The 14,667-nt window shown below is 39.7% G+C and overlaps 1 protein-coding gene across 2 annotated transcripts in view; it reads left to right on the top strand.

The window, feature by feature from the left end:
• Positions 1–14,667, top strand: part of SLC9A7 (solute carrier family 9 member A7) — a 70,497-nt gene that overhangs the window by 31,915 nt on the left and 23,915 nt on the right. For both annotated transcript variants that reach the window (XM_027674809.1, XM_027674810.1), the window contains exons 4-12: positions 594–670; positions 1,321–1,433; positions 2,833–2,938; positions 3,209–3,350; positions 6,940–7,045; positions 7,401–7,489; positions 7,603–7,716; positions 8,896–9,007; positions 10,397–10,550. In XM_027674809.1, coding sequence (XP_027530610.1) covers positions 594–670; positions 1,321–1,433; positions 2,833–2,938; positions 3,209–3,350; positions 6,940–7,045; positions 7,401–7,489; positions 7,603–7,716; positions 8,896–9,007; positions 10,397–10,550 — 1,013 coding nt within the window. The remainder of the gene's footprint in view (positions 1–593; positions 671–1,320; positions 1,434–2,832; positions 2,939–3,208; positions 3,351–6,939; positions 7,046–7,400; positions 7,490–7,602; positions 7,717–8,895; positions 9,008–10,396; positions 10,551–14,667) is intronic.

The following is a 14,667-nucleotide window of genomic DNA, read 5'->3' on the forward strand; positions in this document are numbered from 1 at the left end:
TTTTAGGGCAGGAAGAGAAATCTTATTTACTCCATAGATGATTAGGCCATATTATTTTAAGAGAAAATACATGTATTTTTTAGTATAAATGTGTTAAATGTCTATTTAATCTTGCTGATCTGTTTTCCTTTGAATTTAGCCAGAGATTAATTTCAGTTTCATTTACAGTAAAAGATATTCTGGTATGAATGGTTTTGATCCTTCTCAAATATCCAAAATGCAGTAAATTATGCTGAAAAGTGGACCTAACCCTGACCCTGAATACTGGTGGGGATGTGCCAGACACTGAATGACAGAAGGGCCCAGATTCTGATCTTGCTTGAAGATACCACAAATTTGTGCTGGTTTTTCAGCTAACTCTTACATCTTGTAAGAAAACATCTGTGTGGAAAGCTTCTGTCAATAAGTTACATGTAGGATTTAGTGCATGGTTCAGAGCTAGTTTATTCCATTTATTGAAGTTAGATAGAATGTACATTGCAGTAATTGAAATGTTTCTGTGTATTAATGCAAGTGAAGTAGTGTACTATATGTTTTTGAACAGGTGCTGTAATTTTTTTAAAGTAGGTATATAAACCTCTTTTCCTATGCAGAGACACTTTTTCAGGAATTTGGGGTCCATTTTGGCTTACGCCTTTTTAGGAACAGCAGTCTCTTGTTTTATTATTGGGTAAGTGAACTCTGATATCAGTTCCTTTCTATACTAAAGTTTAAGTTGATAAAGTGCTCTCTTTTTCTCTCTCTGCATGCCTAGGTATATTTTATGTCTGTATGTACACACACATTTAGTTTAAGATAGCTAGTCACGTTGGTTTGCCTGCATACATATCTTCTGTTGCTAATATTACTGTGTCTTGTATCTTCTGAAATACAGAAATCCTGAATTGCATTGGTGACCTTGGTTTGTCTTTCCAAGAATTTCACTAGAGAAATAATTTGAAGGCTATTCTTAGATGAGAGCTTTTGGCCTATGTACTATGTTGGGAAAAACAATACTGAAGGGAATTTTGAGCTGGGAAATGTTCCCTTTGGTGGAAAATGGAAGCAACCTGTAGACTCTCTGTGCTAGTCATGTGAACAGATTTCATGCTTTGTTTACTGGTTTTAAATAATGTCTTCTGGATACTGAATTGCTTGACTCAGTTGATAGGGTAAAGAGAAAAATGCATGTTGAGAGCTTAGTGTTACACTGTGGCAGTGTCCCACAGAGCTGTAGCATAACCAAATCTGCCTGATGTACTGTTGCTTGTGCTTTTCCTTTGCCTGCCTGAAATGCACCAACTTGTTTGACTTGGACTGTTTTATCCTCTTTCTCTTCAGGAATCTTATGTATGGGGTTGTGAAACTAATGAAGTTGGTGGGTCAGCTCTCTGATAAATTCTACTATACAGACTGCCTCCTCTTTGGAGCAATAATATCTGCCACTGATCCAGGTAGCTTGATGAACATTATTTAATAACCTTCCAAAATAACCCTATTGCTAGGATTTTTGGCTACATATTAACAGGACTTTAATTTCAGTTATGTCATATTAGTATCTCTGAGCCTCTTCTCCAAAATGCATGCAAATTCTAAGTGTTTTAAAAGCTGTTCTCTGTTGATTTGGTGCTGAACTGGCATAACACCATGTTGTATTTGGAGAAAAATGTAACTCTCCTGTTCAAATACTTTAAATAATCTTCCCCCCCCACCTCAGTAGGTTTTTTCGCAGGTTTTTTTGTGGGGTCTTGGGGGGGACGAGAGTTGGGGCTTTTTTTTTTGTTGTTGTTGTTTTGGGAGGGGGTGTGTAGTGTGCATCAAGTTTCAGACTGCAAATACATGAAATTATTACGTGTCTGGATAGAAGGACTTCCTTCTTCAGCTACGTTGCTTGGGGCTAGGTAATTTAAGAACAATATTTGAGGCTTTTAGGCTCTTTAGGTGGGAGATTTTTCTTCTCTTTCCAATGAACTTCATGTTTTACAAGTTTAAGCAGAAAAATGCTCTTCTGGCCAAGTAATTTGAGCTATTTCCCAAATAGTGTAGTCATTCTTCAGGGTCCAGCAGGCTCACGTAGGTGACTGGTCAGTTTGTAGGGCTGGTGTACGTCAGGGACCAGGGTAGGGAGTGGTAAAGTATGAAGCTTGACATTTAAAACAGCTTATTTGAGGTGCTCAGTGGTAATTAGTGTGAAAATGGGAAGTAACTCCTGTGACTGAGCTGAGCTCTGAATAGCTGGTGGTTGCACACAATTTATGCAAAAACTCACTATGTGATTTTGTAAGCTTGTATATGGGAAGATCTTCAAGGTCATGGTCTTTCATCTCAGACTGAATGTTCTTGAAAGGATGGTTACAAATATTTAGCAGTCTTGCCCTTTTCAAATCCTGTGCAAATGCACACTCCTGTGGCATAGTGTATACTTTGGGGTACACTTAGGATTGTTAGCACTATTTTACAATGGCTGAAATAATAAACCTATGTCAACAATCAATACAGTTTTTGAAAGTAACAAGAGTTGCACAACATTTTGTTGATTATCTTATATGTAGCATGTTCTAAAATAATATCAGGGCTTTGGTAGAAGTGCTTTGTCTGCCCTATGCTCGTTAATCGTGGGGGCCTTCCTATAAACACTGTGCAGATGGGAGGACAACAAAGCTGCCCTAAGACTCATGGTGAAATTGCTTACCCAGAGATAAACATGACTAGTCTGTTTCCCAGTTTAATTTTGATTCTGTACTTCAATTCCTGCGTTTTGTTGCTTATAGACAAACTGGAAAGGCTGTTCTGTCCACTCACGCTGTCGTTCCTCAAGTCAGCCAGTGTTGTTTTTCTCCTTTCTTTCTGTAGTTACCGTGCTAGCAATATTTAATGAGCTGCATGCTGATGTTGATCTCTATGCCCTTCTGTTTGGGGAGAGCGTGTTGAATGACGCTGTTGCCATTGTATTATCTTCGTAAGTAACTTCATGAATTTCTACTCTGAAATTACTTAATTGCTTTTGGTATTTGTCTAAAATAAATGCTTTTTCTGAGAAATGTCATTTTGAATTTAAATGGATTGTCTTGAACTGAATTAATAACTATTGCAAATGTTTTCCGAGATCCCTAATGCATACGTACATGCCTTCAGTATGGGCTTGTCTCTGTTGCTCAGGTGGTGTTCTTACAGAATTAAACTCTTCTGATGCCACTTTTAACGTCTCATTATGTTACTCTCTTTCTAGATCTATAGTTGCCTACCAGCCAACAGGTGAAAATACCCATGCTTTCGATGCAGCAGCGTTTTTCAAGTCTGTTGGTGTTTTCCTGGGAATATTCAGTGGTTCTTTCATGATGGGAGCAGTGACAGGGGTTGTGACAGCTCTGATATCCTTTTTCACATTTAGCTCTTCTAGCTGATGTGGCATATGTGGGTATTATCAGGGTTTTCCTGTTTCCGATTATAGCAAAATCGACTCTAGCTTGTTTTATCCTGAGTGTGAAGATGTGACCAGTATTCATGTGACTTTTTTCTATGGGAAGACATTATAAGTACCCATAGAAATCAACTTTTTTCAATATAACACTGGCCATGCTAGAAGATTCAGTGATGTTGCTGCACAATGGAAGCTAAAGGGAGGCCTTAAACAGGCATGTCCTGTCTAGTCCATGTTTAGTTTCTTTTTATGAAATTAAATAAACTAGTTTTTATTGGTAGGCTTGAATGACATATAATAACCGGTCTTTGATTCTGTCTTCAGCAAAATCTGTAATAAGCATTTCTGACCCCACAGCATTCTATGAGTCCTGCATTTAAATTTCTGCCAGAAATCTGATGTCATATGCCCTGGATAAGATTGTATCTACATGAGAGTAAACTTCATAACATGATGCGCTTTGCATGATCTGTTCTGTTCTCTTGAAGCTTACTGCTGCTCTTTGGTTGGATCTCTGAGGTGCTCAGCAAGCAATTTGTGTGGGTTTTGTTTTAGGCTCAGGCAGTAGATCTTCAGCCTGGCCTCCTCCAGAAATCATGACTCTTCTTCAGGAAAAAAATTAAGGGTCTTTGCTTTCAGACTGGTCAATATAACTGTCTCTATACATATCCCAGACTGCTTTGATCTGCCTAGACTTCTGAACACTGACTTGAAAGGGCTAAAATGTGATGTTTTAAGCAATAATCATGACCCTGTGACTTTTCATATTAAGCAATAATGTCTCAACTATATCTTGTTATATACACACTGTGTAGATTTGTCTGACATCTGCATAATGGAACCCCTTTAAGTATAAAGGGGAAGCTGTGCTCTTGATGCTTTAATGTTGGGTCTTTCAATCCCACTGATCTGCAATCGATGTGAGCCAGAATCATGATTCTTCATCTGGCTTTTAGGCAACCAGCCATCCATAGTTCTAGCTGCTCAAATGCAGTTGCTGTAGTTTTTGGCTTGCTGACTGAAATGCATTCAGATATACTTTGCAAAATCATGCTTCTGAAGCAGCAACTGGTCCTTGCTGTTTCTAATGCTTGTGCTCAGGAGGTTGACGTGAGGCTGTGAGAGGGGAGGCTGTTCAGGACAAAGCCTCGGTGGTAGCATTTTGTGTGTTGTGTGGTTTGTTTGTTTTTCCATTTTCCAATTTTTGGTGGCTTTTTGTATATTTGTTTGTTTTGTTTGTGTTTTTTGGGGGAGTGGGTTGCTCAAAATTATACAACTTCATGTATTTATTTTCTTTTGGAAACATCCTTAATGTCATACAATACTGTAGAAGCAAACTGTAAATTTGCATTTTGTGCTTCATAGCTGATTAGAACCCCTAAATTATGAATTCCGTCAGTAGACTGTTATTGCCATAACTGTGAAGTACCTGTAACTATACTTCCCTGAATAAGGGGTTTCATGCAGTCACGCATTGTCCTTCGAAAATAGACAGAACACTTATTTTCCAAATGATGCAGATAATATACAAGCACTTGCTCTGGCTTTCAGCAAGCTGTCTGTGGTTACTGTTAAAACAGTTTAAGTATTGTATCACTTTTATTTTTTTTAATTGCAGAATCTGCCTACTTGAAAAGAAGTGAAACAGAAGGCCGTGTCTAAGGAATAAAGAAAAAAGATAAGAGGAATAATAATTTACTTTCAAATTAACACTTCAATTTGGTCAATTATAGAAAATAATAAAATATTTTCTTTTCTTGCCTTTCTTCCAAAATGATGAGTACAGGTTTTAATTCCAGATTTAATGGAATGTTTTGGTATTTTTGTTTACAATAACAGCAAGGGGAATAAACAGTTTGATTTACAAAGCTGCCAGAAAAGACTGCAAATGAGAAATTGATTCTGACAAGGGCCCATGCCAAACTTTAGTGGAAACAAGGTTCAACCTCTTCCTCTCCCATGGAGTGACTGTGGCTATTGAGTTTCCTTAAGCATCCATGAATACTTCTTGACCCAGGCACTGGGATTATCTGAGGGTTCTAAATGTTGCTATGGTGGATGTTGCTGCTTCAGAAGCATGATCTTAAAAAAATGGGTCTGTTTCTGGAGAGTATGGTGGGGGGCAGAAATCCAGCCGAGTTCAAAAGTTGTAGAGGTGGCTTCTGTGGAGAGTTAACAGCTGTTTAAAAAGCTGAGTTTTACATTTGATGTACTGTCAACTGTCATGGAGAATACTTTTTTTTTTTTTCTTTAATGATGCTTTGGGCTTTTGGTTTGAGGGCAAACTTCTGACAAAGTAAGGTCACAGCTGAAGATGTGTCTGGAGTATATGTTTGCCCTTCTCCAGGAGTGCAGCGAATGTCAATAAGAAGTAGGTGTGAGTGGAGAGTCGATTTTTGTCCTCAGAACTGCTTCATCCTAACCAGGTTCCCATTGAAACGCTGCTAGCTGTGTTATGCATGGAGAGCATTGGTGGATGATGGTACACCCTTGATGTGTCCATTGAGGTACTGATTGCCTTTATATGAGCAGGGGAGAGTGCTACCACCTTCCTGTTTCAAGTGCTCTTGCTGTCCTCCCACTTAGATTTCAGAGAAGATTATGCTACTTGTCAGCTTTCAGATAAGGGTTGTGCATAGCTGTCTGCACGTCAGATACAGTGTGCTGTTCCTTGTTTACCTGCTGGCAGGGTAGTGCTGAGGAAAAAATCACCAAAAATAATTCTATAAATACGTGAAAAAAATTTTTGTAGTATGTGAAGCGCTAAATTTAACACTACTGAGATCTGTTCTACTTCTTCAGTAGTTGTCTGAATTGTTAATTCAGTGTGTGTTTTGATGTTGCTCAAGTTTTGCTCTCTTCTGCAAGATGAACTTTTTTCTTTCCATTGAAAGACTGAGCTGCTCTGAGGTGGCTTTTCCTCTAAAACACATCAGCATAAGGAGAAGTAATACATTTTGTAGGCAGTATTTTTGTTTTGCCTCAAAAGTCCTGAAGTAGCCATGCTTGCTGGAAAAGACTTGTTAACAAATCTGAGCAGAAAAATTCTCATAAATCTACTTCATCTTAGGGTTGCTGTAGTCAAGAACAGCCCCGTGAATTAAATTCTGAATTTATTTTATGCTTTATTTAAAGATGGCAGGGGGACAATTTATTAGGCTTTGCAGGGGGAGCCAAACATCATTCCCTCACCAATCCCCCAAAAAACCGAGACACACACAATCTAAAAGGAACGCCAGGTATATATCCCTTCCTTGCTAGCACTTCAAAGGGGAACATGGAGTAGGATAATATTACCTTCAAGAGGTGGAGCCACACCTTATGCCATGGATATGCAGCAAAAATATCCAAAACTGATTGCTGCAAGGGGATACCTTGATTCTGAAGTTTGCCTTGCTGTGTTGGAATTTGTTTTTCAGCATTAAAAGGGGAGGGGGTGTCCAACTAGCATCGGTTGTTAGCACATAAAAGTGTTTTCCATAATTACTGGCTACAGAGAAGCCAAAGTATTTTTTTGATCCCTTAACAAATGACTTAACGTAACAAAGTTTACCAAGTTGCACTGCTTCCCCCTGCTGGAAACGGCACTCTTCTTCTTGATGTCCTGGAGCACGTTCTTGCTTGCAGAAGCTTGTGGATTTACTGGTGAGTTGGGATTCAAGCACACAGAGACAGAAGTCCTGTCCATCTTAGCAGCCATTCTTTCACTTTCTCATTAAAACTTTTCAATGAGAAAAATGCTGTTTGTGCTTAAGGTTTTTTTTTTTTTTTTTACTTTCTGTTCAATGTTATTGAAGGTGCAGGTCACTGTGTAACAAAGGCTTTTAAGAGCAATTGTTTGGTTCAAACACCACCTCCCTAACCTGGAATCTCACATGAAAATAAGGTTCATAAAATCTCAAGGTTAAGGATGATGTATAAATTTAATGGAACTTGGGAAGAGAAAATGTGATGAACTCCCAGTAAACAGGCTGATTTTCACATGTGACTCTGTTCACAGGTGTGGTGGCTGTCCTCTTCTGTGGAATTACCCAGGCACATTATACATACAATAACTTGTCAGTTGAATCAAGAAGTCGCACTAAGCAGGCAAGAATGTCTTTTACCTTTTGTACACTGTATTGCTGTAATAGTCCATGTACTATTGTTTTTACAGCATCTTTTTTTACTTGGCCTTTAACACGTGACTCTTTTCTCCCTAGCTCTTCGAGGTATTGCACTTCCTGGCTGAGAACTTCATATTTTCTTACATGGGTTTAGCACTGTTTACTTTCCAGAAACACATATTCAGCCCAGTTTTCATTATTGGAGCTTTTGTATCCTTTTTCACTTTGCGTGAGGTTTCTCTATTGTCTTATGTGCCTGAAAACTTGTGATGTCTGTTGGCTTTACCAAACAGAGAATGACGGCTGGCCTGAGTTTTCCTTATGTCTTGCAGGAACAATAATTTTGAGAACAATCTTTGGTTATGCCTTACATCAAAGCCCTAAGGCCTCTGTACCACACAGTTGTTGTTCTGTACCTGAGTAGTGTTAGAAGTCATATAATTTCACTAGATAAATAAATTAATATGCTTTACTGTGTCATTTGGTCATTGACAGCCAACACTGCTTGTGTTGCTTTTGTATTTCAACTTGGAAGGCCTGGAAAAGGATGCATTTTTCTCTTCACTTCCAGGGGTCCCTTGAGAAAGCAAGCAAACTTCAAGTATATAGAGAGGATTGTGTGTGAATAGATTAGATTTGAGCAATGTCCCAGAGGTAGAGGTCAGCCTGCTGTAGGAGTAGGGCTATTGGCAACGGAGATAAAATGCAGTGAAAGCATATACATCCCATAATCTGGGATATACTTATTTTCTCTCCTCTTTTCTATTGTTTTCTCTCATTGCTATTCTGCTTCTCAGGGTTTATCACATTTGTCTTTTTTTTCCTTTGGCCATTTACTTTTTTCTGAAATAGTAATAAATTTTCTCCTGTGTCACCTCACGTCCATTTTTCTGACCTAAAAAAATGCTTCAGAGCTCTACAGACATTGAATAAGGACATGAACAGAATAGTTGTGTCTGGTGTACTAAGCATTGCTATTTTTCACCTTTGGTGTGGCCTTCCATGTTCTCTCAGGTTATGCTATCTGCCTTGGTTTTGTTTTCAGTATTTGTTAGTTTCTTTTCCTACCCACTTTTTTTTATTATGTTTTCCACATCTTTTTCTACCATTGCATTTAACCTCTGTTGCCTCTTGAGTGATTTTCTACCTTTGTGAGGAGGGCAGCTCTGCATTTAAAAACTTGACTAGATTAGCTAAAATATGTATTCTGTACAATGGGTTCCGTATTCACATAATTGGTGAAAGTCTGCTTTAGATATGTAGATATAACAAGAACACTTGCTATCATGATCTAAACCTCTCCCAAAAATAAAAGCTTCAGGTTAAAGCCAGGTACCCAAGAGTGCATGCCTCAGGAAAAAGAAATCCTTAACCCTCAACTGTGAACAGATTGCAATCTTTTTGGGAAGAGCTGCGCACATTTACCCCCTCTCCTTCTTGTTGAATTTGGGCAGAAGGCATAAGATCAGTTGGAGCTTTCAGCACATGATGATGTTCTCAGGTCAGAGTTTGGTAAAATGCTTGGTAATGCAAAAAGACTTATTTTTAACTCACAAGAAATTGATAGTGCTACCTTCTCCTTTTATAATCCACTTTCATTCATCCTAAATGGAAGACTTACTGATTGTTGCAGCATGCCATCATGTATCTTTCAGCCTTTACAGAAAGCATATCATGTCTGGGATGAGCAACATCTTGAAATGCTTTTTGCTTGTGGCAAACAGTACCTCATGTTGGGAATAGAGCATTTTCATTTGAAGTACATCTGAAGGGGATGGGAGAATTGGGATGTATCTCTTCTAGAAGGTTATTTCTAGCTGAGATGAAATGTTGAGCAGAAACAGACACTTGCTGAGAAAACAGAAGTGTATTTATGGATGCCCTCTCCCACTTAGTTGGAGAAAGAAAGGTATTTGACTTAAACTCCCTTATAATTTCCGTCACACGGGCAACTGTTCAAGTTTATCATCTAGAGCAAATTATGGAGTGTGTGTCTAAACATGTTCATCCTCTAAAAGTTCCAGAGAATCCTCTGCATACAAGAGGGAGTAAAGAGGACGAAGCCAGGCTATTTCCAGTGGTGCCCAGTGACAGGACAGAGGTAATGGGCACAAACTGGAACACAGGAGGTTCCCTCTGAACATCAGGAAACACCTTTTACTATGTTCAAGCATTGGCACAGGTTGCCCAGCCAGGTTGTAGCATCTCCATCCATGGAAATATTCGAAAGCCATCTAGATGTGGTCCTGTGCAACTTACTGCACGTTGAGCAGGGGTTGCTTGACCAGGGGAGGTGGACCAGATGACCTGTAGAGGTTCCTTCCAACCATAACCATTCCATGATTTCCCTACATAAGAAGTCTGCACATGGCCAAATGCCATGGCTTGTTCTTGCTAGTGAAGTTTTCCCTGGGATGCAGGGAAGAGGGGGAACATGTAGTGTCTCTGTGAACATGTTATTAACTAGAATATTTTTCCAGTGATAAAAATTTCATATCAAGAATTCACTATTCAATTATGGATTCAACAGGGAAATTGTGCATTTTCATCTGTATTCAGGATACTGCTTGATTTTCACAATATGTTTTGCTGTTGTCCACAACTTGTTTGTTTCTCCATTCCTTTCCTCGTAGTTTCTGGGGATATTTACACATTTTCTTAGCTCTTGTGGATTCTCTAAGTTACAGAAAACCGGGAGGGCAAATTATGCTGTAAATCATGCCAGGGCATAATTTATCAGGGAATCTGAGGAAATCAAAACCTGCTGGAGCCCAGTGCTTTCTGTCTGTCACTTTATGCTTGTGTGGCAGGGATGGAGCAAGGGAAGTTGCTGCGTTACCAACAAGCACAGTTGCACTTCTAAGCTCTGTTATTTCATTTTTTCCAATAGGTCTCAGGGGAGCCATGGCATTTGCTCTGGCTATACGAGATACTGCTACCTACTCACATCAAATGATGTTCTCAACAACTCTCCTCATCGTCTTTTTCACTGTGTGGATTGTTGGTGGAGGTACAACTCCCATGCTGTCATGGCTGAACATCAGGTTGGTATGCAACTGTGTGCTGGGGAGACTTTGGTTTTCTAGAGGCAGCTGTGTTAATTTGGCATAGTTCTACAGAACTTGTTTGATGCTTGCTAGAGGTGTTTGGAACATGATATTTTAGATATATCTATAAATATCTAGGTACATATATATATATATGTAGGTATTTAGAACATGATATTTTATAGAGCAAGGTGATCGTGCAGGATGGTGAAGAAAATGTACTGATGCTGCTGGGATTCAGCCTAAAGCACTCTGATGTATTGAGTAGGTATCTAGGTCCTTGTCAGCCCATGGAATAGTGTTACCTGATAAAGCAGCCCTATATTGGAAAGAAAGAATTAATCTAATCCCATATAAACTTCTCTTCATGTTATACTAAGACAGTTCCCTGTTTTTTGGCTCTTGGTAATGGCCCTATTATGGTTCTTAAGTTCAGTGGAGTCTTTAGTGGGTGGTGCTAAACTGAATGTGCTTTAAATATCATCCAAACAAACCTGATGTTATCTAAGCAGCTGGGATAAATGGGATCCTCCTAGTCTTCTGGGAGCGTTTCCTCCTGTTTTGAGGAGATCTGTGAAAAAGGTAAGTTGCATGATTATGGAGGTTTGACTACAAATCCTGGTTTTTACTTAGTACTTTTGGGCTGCAAGTACTTTCATGTTGGAGAATATTTATCGACAGATGTGCTAGAGAATCATGAATCAATCATTGTTAAAGATGACATATATTGTAATTCTGAAATTTTTGGCAGTTGGGGAGGCACAGATAAATAGAGTGGAATTAAAATAATACAGGCTGTATAAACCCTTCAGTGCATTTTTTAATATGTAAACTATTTGTGTCCTTTGACACTTGAAAGTTTTCTTTTTCTTGCTTTCTAATTTTGCTAACCAGAATTTGTATAGGATAGGAAAAAACATCCTATGTTAAACTAGTTTCAGTCTTTAGAAGAACTGATCATTCTTAGGGACTGGTTCTGCATTTGGCAAACGTCGGTGAACTGCTTGTGGCAATAGGTTTCTAGGTCGGAAAAGAAAAAATGGATAGGACTCCCAGAAATGCTTGTGAACTGTTCTCATAGAAAGTAGTATGCTTCTAGCTGGACACAGACATTTCAACCATAATTTGCATTATCAGCTCTGACTGACAGCAAACATTGGGAAATCAGCTTTTTTTTTTTTTTTGGTGCCAAATTAATCCACTTCTGTCCTTTAAAAATATCTTTAAATGTGAGTTCCAAATGCTTGGCTAGCGCACCAGAAAGAAGCAACACTTCATGTAGTCAGGCTCTCTGGAGGTCACCCAGTGTCAGTGCAGTTGTGTCATTGATTGTGATTGTGAGATACCACATCCTAATGATACTTCTAAGCCCAGCCTGACTGATTTGTTTTCCCACTTGAGAGCTGTGTAACAACTTTCTAAAAAGGTACCTGGAATAGGTGCCATGTGCAGCCTTCCATTTGGCACCTCTGACAACAGGAGGTGTCTGTCTGATGATGGTATATAAGAAGCAATTGTACTAATAAGGAAGGAGGGGAGGTGCAGTGTTTGTGTAGCTGTCAGTGTGCATGGACTTTCCAGGGTGTGTGGTATAAGGAGCAGGAGATGAGTTCTGGCCAGCAGTACACAGGTAAGAGTGCTGCTTGTGGTCTGCTTGCAGTGCATGGGCAAAGTCTGCCAGGATCAGTCTGCAGCCTCTGTGATGGCTGATGTGAGGATATTCCTTGTCTGATCTCCACTTGAGTTGATTCCAAAGCATTTTCCTAAGCAAAGATGCAACCAGGTAAACAAAGCTTACTCTAACAGCCCTCATCATAAGTGCTGGCAGCTTGAGCTGCCAAAAGGCACTTCGCCAAACCATAGATTTGAGTGGTTAGCTTTAGGTTTGGGGTCTGGTGGGGGTGGGAGTTTTAGGGGGCTTTTTTTTTTTTGAGATTTACCGACCCTTGCTAATAAGCAGTAACTTCAATTGTCATTTGTTTGTCATAGTTGACAGAAAATAAATTGTCCTTCCCTTAACAGGGAAATTAATATAATGTATATAACAAGGGAGCTCTACGCAGAAAGCATTTTAGAGAACTGCACAGATCTGCCTACATCTGGCTCGATAGGCACTGCCCCGCCAATGATGGACTCTGCACTTCCAGGGACTTCGTGAAATCAGCTTTGTGCCAGGAGGTGGCGGCTGTGTACAGCTGATCGAGCATTAGAAACTTGGTGCTGGTGAAGTACCCTTTGTGCTAGAACCCTTTTTGTTGGAAAACAAGAAGTCCTGTCTGACACTGCAGATTTAAAAGAGGGACAAATTAGTTTCCAGCTGAATTTTAGAATTATGCTACTTTTCTCTTTTCCATCCCTTTATACCCAGTGGAAGAGGTAGACAGGAGGAGATGAAGATAAGATGCTCTGCCAGTGCCTCACTCAGCAGCACAGTATGTAGTGCTGGTGCAGTCCTGAAGCTGCACAGGAGGTAACTTGTCCCTGGGATGCTTTCTGAGCCTTGGCACTTGCCCATTAGGTTAGATTGCCAGAGACTGGAAATAAGTAGTGGTCACATACAGAATTATTTAGCAGAGAAGAGATTAAAAGGTAAAAGGGGTTTCCTTCTTAGATAAAGTGAAAGGATGTAGGAACCTAACGCCATTTGTATGTTGAACTTCAATGTCAGGATTTGTGTGGACTCCTAAAAGTCCAGTTCTGGTGTGAAGTTCATACCGGTTGTATTCTGGTTGACTTTGGCCTTTGTGGCATGAAGGATGGAGAGCTAGTCAGCCATTACAAAGTCCTCCTGAAGTAGTTGACCTGGCTACAGTGTGAATGTAGATGGAAGACAAGGACCTCCTTTAATGAAGAGTCACCCAAGCTGACTGAACCTTTACTCTGGTTTATCTTGCCTAGTCACAGCATGGCAGAGTGACATTACTGTCATGTTGTGGATACTGTTCTGCTTGACAGTGGGTTTTCTGGGTGGCCCCTTCAAGAGTTCCTGTGGACTGGGATGGGCAGAGCTCCTTCCCTGGGAAAGGCAGGCACATATCTGTTGTACTGGGCAAGTCAGAGGAGCTGAGACAGACATCAACACCAAAGGGTCTTATTTATGGTTGTGCCTGCTTGATTTAAGTAAACAGTACCAGAGAGCTGACTCCAGCCAAGACTTTCAGCCTGGCTTGATACCATTATGTTCATGGGGAAGCAGCTGCATGCATGCAAGGTGCAACGCCTACACAAGGATCCAGAATTGCTTTGCTGTGGCTTAGAGGCAGAGGAACATGTTTCTGACCACACCACTAGTTGTGTAGCAATTGGGATGCATGCTCTGTTCTTTACTTACTGTTTGTCCCTTCTCTCCCATGATATGCAGTATTAAAAGCAGGTAAGGGGTAGAGAGGCTAACACGAAAATCAAGTTTTGTTAAAGTAAGAAGCAGCATAAGGAGGAAATAGGCAAAAATATCCTCTGCCTCCTCTTGCTGTTCTGAATGTCTCAAGTGTTTGGACAAGCAGGTATCTTTCCAGATAGAGTATGTGACCAGTATACCCAGGGCCCACTGATCAGGCTTTAATGTACAGCTAAGCAAAGGACCTGTGGTTTGTAGCAGAGATTAAACTTCAGTTTTCTGCTTAACTGGTCAGAAAACTGAGGTCATGACAGCAAAATCTTAGTAAAAAAATTGTGGAATCTTCAGATGCTTTTGATTTCTGCCACTTGATGCTGAGCAAATTGAAAATTAACACCAGAAACTGGAGTTAAAGTTGTGATGTCATGTGTTTGAATTTCTTGGCTCTCTATCAGTGAGATGTACCCAAGCATTTGGGTGGTAAACAGTTATATTTTCCTAGTAGTAGATTTTTTTTTCCTTAGAAACTAAAGCATGATTTGGATATTAAAAATAGTCTCATCCTTTGAGACCTAAAGGCTGAAACAATTTCCTGACTGAAGCTTTAACAGTTTCAGCAAACTTGAGAGCCCTGTAAACCAAAACCACTGGCAAAATCCCTCTTTTCTAAAAAGTAGCTGACTTCTCGTTTCACTCATCTGTCACGGGGGAAAAAGGGAACTCCTAGCATTTGTATTGCGAAACAGCGTGGTTTCCATTTTTCATTAGAGATTTATG

Source organism: Neopelma chrysocephalum, unplaced genomic scaffold (genome assembly GCF_003984885.1).
Source record: "Neopelma chrysocephalum unplaced genomic scaffold, ASM398488v2 Primary Assembly neopelma1_25, whole genome shotgun sequence".
Taxonomy (NCBI): domain Eukaryota; kingdom Metazoa; phylum Chordata; class Aves; order Passeriformes; family Pipridae; genus Neopelma; species Neopelma chrysocephalum.